This window comes from Sabethes cyaneus, chromosome 1 (assembly GCF_943734655.1).
Source record: "Sabethes cyaneus chromosome 1, idSabCyanKW18_F2, whole genome shotgun sequence".
In the NCBI taxonomy this organism is placed as follows: Eukaryota; Metazoa; Arthropoda; class Insecta; order Diptera; family Culicidae; genus Sabethes; species Sabethes cyaneus.
The window spans coordinates 162,435,627-162,442,632 of NC_071353.1; the positions used below are offsets into that span (position 1 = coordinate 162,435,627).

The 7,006-nt window shown below is 41.4% G+C and overlaps 1 protein-coding gene across 1 annotated transcript; it reads right to left on the minus strand.

The window, feature by feature from the left end:
- Nucleotides 1–633: 633 nt before the first annotated feature.
- LOC128742570 (pre-mRNA-splicing factor Slu7) lies at nt 634–2,687 on the minus strand. The gene is made up of 2 exons (XM_053838975.1): nt 1,951–2,687; nt 634–1,884 (listed from the first exon to the last, which is right to left on the minus strand). Exons 1-2 carry the CDS (start codon nt 2,638–2,640, stop codon nt 751–753), a joined length of 1,824 nt encoding a protein of 607 aa, XP_053694950.1. The 5' UTR covers nt 2,641–2,687; the 3' UTR covers nt 634–750.
- Between the last annotated feature and the right edge of the window lie 4,319 nt (nt 2,688–7,006).

Below are 7,006 nucleotides of genomic sequence, written 5' to 3' on the forward strand. Positions count from 1 at the left end.
GTGAACATAACCTACAATTTTCTAACATTACAAATATGGTCACTGCTTTCGGCTTGAAAAATACTAGTTTGATGGAAAAAATCAAATTCTTACCTCTTACCCATTCTGTCCACGTTGCTCAAATGTCAGTATGATATTTCCCACTAATTAATATCAAATAATTCACTTGAATCTATTAAAAAGCGCGTTTTCACCACACTATTTCGCACTAATTTGCAAATAAACCGACGCGCGACGCATACACACAACAACAACACGATTACGCCGACGCCCCATCACGCGGCACGCCGTGAAAAAAATAGTGATGAAAATTTTCAGCAGAGCCGTACTCGACGATCATTACAAACTTATGCAGTTCCAGGGCAGCATCCAGGTACAATAGCTGTCTTGAAATTAAACGAATATTGTTCAAATTGCATTCAAAGGAACATTTTTTTTACTATTTTCTGTATAAATTTATAAGAGAATCTTTATTGCCGGAAATTACCCAATCAGTTCTCTAGACGATCAAAATTTTACTTTAATGATTGTTAAATTTTCGGTAATCATGCAATCATAGAAATGATCTAGAAAAAGTTTTATAGCAAGGATTTGAAGAATTTTTATTCAATAAATTGTTACTTGTTAGTCATTTTATATCATATATATTTAAAACAAAAAATAGTTTTATCTTAATTCTAAATATTTCGGATTTTATGTACGAACCTTATATTATATTACCATTACCATTTATTTCAAACCTTCAATCATTTACTTCTCAACAAACTTCAGCATCGGATCCTCGTCGCGCCGGCGCTTCATCTGGTAGGCTTCTATCTCCTCCTCGGTGGGAGCCTTCGCCTCGAACATACTGTTGTACGGTCGCTTCCGCTCGTCCATCCGCAGTAGTTCGTCGGCCCGTCGCTGGTGCCGTTCCTCGGCCAGCAGTGCCAGCTGCAGCTTGTCCTTGACGGTCTGCTTCGCCTCATCCGTTTTCTTCTCACGTTTTTTCTTGCTGTCTGCTTTCTTCGACTGTTTTGACTTCTTCTTACGCTGCTTGTCTTCCGGCTCGGAATCCTCGGACTCGGAAGATGACGAGGACGACGACGATGACGACGAGCTACTGCTGTCGCTGCCGCTGCTGCTGCTGCTACTACTTTCGCTGTCACTACTGTCACTGTCACTGCTGCTACTGCTGCTAGGTAAATTCTTCTCTTCGGTAGCTGCCGGTTTACGCTGAATTCGTGAAGGACCGGGCGCTGCGTCAGTTGCTTTTATACTGCTTGTTTTTCCATTTTCCCCCACGCAGTACGAGTTTTTAATTGTAGATTCGCAGCATTTGTAGCCCCACTGGCCACTCTTCCAAAACGAACCCCAAACTGTGGTGTGGTTGTTAACCATGAGGTCCTCCTCGTACCGGGACCGAACAATTGGCTTATCTTCGCCTTTGATAATCTTTCCGAAACGACTGTACTCTACGTAGTGTTCGGTTTGTGCCAGCAGAAGCGCCTTCGGCGGAGCCTGCAAGTGCTCTTCGCCGCCATACTTCTCCAGTACGGTATTCTTGCTTTCATCCTTGAACTGATCCTTCTTCTTTTCGTATTCCTTCTGCAGCAGCTCCAACTTGGTCGGTTCCGCCAGTACGTGCACGTCGACACCCTTCCCGTGGGCTTCCCAAGCAAACAGCTGCGCTTGCGCATGTTTCTGTATGTCGCCGGAATAGCGCACGAAATTCTCCCCAGCAAAGTCCGTTTCCTCCGGATTCAGCTGCGGGTTCGGATTGTCTCTCATGGAGCGAGTCTTCGGATCGTAGTACGCCGAATTGGGGTCCAGATTGCGCAGATATTTGGCCGTATCTTCGCGGATGCGAAGATTACGCACTGTAATACGTTGTTTGGAGTCAACCTATAATAAAAACCCGAATTTAATACCGTATTCTTTTATACATTATACAAACAGCAGAAACCTTACCTTCGTTCCGGGCATATCAACTTCATCCACGTATTTATCTTCATCGTCTTCCCCGTCATCCTCGTTAGCCAAATCGGGATTTTCCTTCAGCTTCTGCGCCCGCAGCTCCCGTTTGGCCTGTTCGATCTTCTGATACTCCTCCACGATCTCGCGATGGTTGGCCGGATCGTAACCGGCCCACCGGTCCCGCTTGCCATCGTAATCGGAATTTATCTTCGGCTGCACGAACTCGTCGTACGCAATCTTGGCCCCGTTGAATTTCGCTCCCACCTTGCGTGGCCGCTCCATGCAGTCCTTTTTCTTGTGCGTGACCGCACCGCAGTTTTCGCAAGCTCCCTTGCGGAACTTCGTTACCGTCCGGCTGGTGTCGACACCTCGCTTATACCACTGATCCACTCCGGAGTACTGCGCTTTGCGGTCCTCCTGCGGGCGCTGATGCTTCAGCGTCGGTCCGGCGGTATTGTAGTACCACGGGGCCGAACTGATGTACTGGGGAATGTGAGGATTAATGTCCTTACCTTCCTCGTCGACGGCAGCCGGAGCGGTTCCCGCTTTACGCGCTTCCTCCAGCTCTTTGGCTTTACGCCAATCTTCGCGGGATTTTTTCTTCGGCTCCTCGTCATCCTCGGCGTTGGACGATTTGTCCTGCAGCAGCATGGAAATCGGCACACGCGTCGACCCGCCAGCCATGATTATTCGCGGATTAATTTACACTTTAACACAACGAAATAAGCTAACTGCGTAAAACTTTTGATTATTGATTTACTTTTGCTTAAAAAATGAAAATATAAACAGAACAACTGCAGTCGTTTTTGGCTAACTGACAGATAGAGATACAGAGTGACGTTTGATACTCTTGTCGAAAAATTGCTCGAATTTTTACGAGGTAGGGTCACGTTCACAGAAATCTCAAACGTTCGCTAGTGCTTGTGCATGAATAAATTTAAACTCTCGAAATGCTCTGTTTTGTTTTATTATTGCAAATTGCATCAAAAACGCGAAATGCAAGAAACTTGCAGACATTTTGCAAGCAAAATCCCAGCAGCGAGCCGTCAATTATTCATGTCAATTTATTCGGATTGACACTCGCAATAAGTTAACATAAATATTTGACGGGTAGCTGCTGGCATTTTATTTGTAAACTGTTTGCAATAATAACTTTTTGTAAACAGCTGATAAAATTTTTACATTTACAACAGTGAAATATTGCTTAAGGCTGTGAACCATTTCGCGAAATTTTTAACTTTTTGGTTAAAATTTGACAGTTCGATGGTTTTTCGAAAATAACCCTGCTCGGGAGCATGGTTAGTTTTGACTGACCAAGGTTTTGACAGTTCGATGGTTCGCTTCAGAGCCAATGAGATATGCACAGGTGAGGAAGAGAGCTTCGACGTGTTTCACTGATTTTTCGTTGGATTTTTTTTTGCATCGGTAAAGATGCTTATCGCATAATAAATTTGTTCAAACAACCCGGGTTGCCATGAGATGAATTTTATCTATCAAATAAAAGCAAATCAACATTAAAAATTCATCCAATTTTAACTCGAACAGAATAAACAATATTTTCATCCTCACCTTATAGGCTCTCATTGAACAAAAAACAACTATCAATACGTCAAATATGAAATGGTTCGCATTCTGAACTGATTTTAACCACTCGAGGAGAAATAACCACCCCATCGGCAGACAACCATGTTTTCGCCGCCAACATCTCGTGTGTGCAAAAATGAGATAGCATGTCAGCACTACGTTTCACTCAACTGCCAGCAGTCTGATTTGGGCCCGCTGTCAAATTTTGAGCCCCGGACATGATGTCGCTGACGTTTACTGCAGTTCGATATAGAGATGTCGATGGGGTGGAAATAACCATCAAACTGTCAAATTTTAACTAAAAAGTTAAAAATTTCGCGAAATGGTTCACAGCCTAAATAAAAAAACTTTCCTCAAAATTAGGTACTCGAAACAGTACGCGAGTACGTAAATCACAGACAACACACTGAGAAAACATTTCGTATTCGTGAATTCGTTAATTGGGCCACGACTGCACTCCAGCTGATTCGTTAATTGGGCCGACTGACAGTTGTTAGAAATTTCTAAACTCGAAAATTCCATGCAATTTTGACATTCAAGTTGTCACATAGCCCAATTAGCGAACACCCAATTAACGAACCACCAATTAACGAAACTTTGCTGTAGTTTCTATGTGTCCCATACATAGATTTTTGCAATGTGCCCAGTTAATGAACTTTATATGTCAAACAGTTATAATTTATGCACAGACAAACAGACATAACTCTTATAAGAAAAATCAACAAAAATTATCGTACCTCACATTTAGCCTGAACACTAGCACCACCTATGATCGACATTCCCAAATATCAAATAGCAACATGGGTATCCATCGAAGTAGCAACACAGAGAACAGACATCCATTGAGGAACAAATTTTTCGGGAATTCTTGGATAAAATTTCAAATTAAAATCACCTAATATGCTAGCGTCACCACCACTATAGTTTCACAACTAAATGATTCTTTTGATTTGCACACTGACAACCTTTGACTCCTCTGGCGCTAGTATATATGGACTTATAGCGTTATGCTAGCGCCAGAAGCTAGCTGTTGTGAGTTTAGCGTAGAATTTTATGCACCTTTAGCGACATCAATTCGGAACCAAAGAACGATTTCAAAGGAAATTTCATAAGTCTATCAGCATTTCAGCACTGCTTCGAGCAGCCGGATCCTGCATGGAGAAGGTTATAGCTGGAAATACCAGCAATTCAACTACGGCAACGAGATATCTACCGATTGCATTCAGATATGAGCATCATAAAATGGGATATACACAACCTAGTGTTTTTTGATGAAGTATCTTTTGATAACCGCCCAGGTAACCAATAAGCATTAAAATAAGCAGTAAATCAGTCGTCTATTAGCATCCCTGGCGTTTTATACTGCAGGTTGTTGTTTATCAGCTTTTCGACTGCATAACTGTTGTAAATTGGCATCCACAATTCTATTTAAATTCGTCTTGTTGGTAACTAGCTGCAAATAAGCATTGTCAGCACTATAAGAGGGCTAGCAGTAAAGTAGCCGCATATTTTGCCAAAATAGCATTTAAGTAGCATTTAAGGCAACTTAAATGCTTATTGGCTTGCTTTTAAATTGCATTGGAAATGCTTATTGGTTACCTGGGCGTGGCATGCTTCGCACTAAAGGTGAAGCACCATTGGGAAAACGAATTGTATTTCGTGGGGAGTTTAGTAGGTACCCTCGATGCTCAATGTTAAGTTTCTTGAGATGCAATGGGATTATTGAAACCTTTTCCACTGAAGGTACTTTCACGCGGCAAAATTTTTTTAATTGCGTTCGCTCATTTGAAGATAGATTTAACAAAAGGGCGAATGTCGCAAGCGTAAACAAACCGAGTGAGGGTTGATTTTCCTATGCTGGTCCAGCAAAAAATAACTCTCACTCGTTTTGTTTACATTTGCGACATTCGCCCTTTTGTTAATTCTATCTAGATTTGTATTAAGTGGAGTAGTAAAAAGGCACCCATGGGAATATAGTGCATTGATAATGTAGAGTACCCACAGAGAACAGACATCCATTCAGGAACAAATTTTTCGGGAATTCTTGGATAAAATTTCAAATTAAAATCAACTAATATTCTAGCGACACCACCACTATAGTTTCCAAACTAAATGATTCTTTTGATTTGCACACTGACAACCTTTGGCTCCTCTGGCGCTAGTATATATGGACTGTAAGCGTTATGCTAGCGCCAGAAGCTAGGTGTTGTGAGTTTAGTGTAGAATTTTATGCGCCTTTAGCGACATCATCACTATACCGTGGACCCCCGTTCGTTTGACCGTTTTTAATCTGAACACTTTTTAATTTGAACCCCGTTGATTTGCACGACGTGCAAATTAAAAATGGTTCAAACGTCATTCTCAATATGACAACATTTGCTTATGCAGGGTGGCCACTCAGTCGGGAAAATCGGGAAAACCGGGAAAAAGTCGGGAATCACTAACAGTCGGGAAAAAACCGGGAAAAAGCCGGGAATTTCACAAATAAACCGGGAAATACCCGCCCGAGAAGTTTTTTTTCAATAGCTGCATTTTTTCAATCAAAATCTTCAGGGCGCCTTTCAGGTTTTTTTCATCTCGCCACTTCAGTTTGAGTTCAGCTCAGTTCATTCGGCTCACTTCTTCGGAATTGTGATTTGAACCCGAACCCCGCTCCACTATCCTCTTGGTTCGATTAACAGCGTCCAATTGACCGAAGTGTGTTAGTCCGGCTGGTCAATACGTACTTCGTTTACTTACGAGTTAGATCGACACCACACTAGCAAATGGCACCTTCACTAGTCGTTCACCGAGCGGAAAACAAAATATTCCAAAATCTTATGGAGACTTGTGAGGCATTATTAGGGGCAAGTCACCCATAACCGGACACTTAAGGATTTTGACATATATAAAAGCAACACTGCATAACTTCAGTTTTTTTCACTGGAAGAGTAATATAGAAAACTATTTTCCAATAAAAAAGGATACACGTACTTGAATCACTAATGAACCATTTTAGAAGCGAAATGAGAAATCGAAAAAAATCATTACTTAAAAATTGTGTCTCCCAATACCAGACACTTATCAGAAATCATAATGTAAACCAATTAAGGACTTATATTTCTGAATAAAACATGCCAAAATGTTTAAAATCTCTTATTGCTTGCATACTTGCATACTTGAATGAAACAGGCTGCTTTGCTTTTCCCGTGTAAATCTTATGGGAGAGTTTGTTCTAACTCTTTTATTCATACGGCCTAATGGCACGTGTCCCACCCCAGTGTGGGATGGAACCTTGACACGTCAGTAATTAACCTTCTAACGGGCAACATAGAAAAAATAATGTGAACAAGCTAATGAATATTTTTTCATGAAATTTAACTCAAAATTTGATATTCATGCAAAAATGCATGCATATCATACATTTTTTCACGAACTTATCCGCTAAAACAAACTTGCATCCGTTAAGAACCATCCCGCGAGTAGG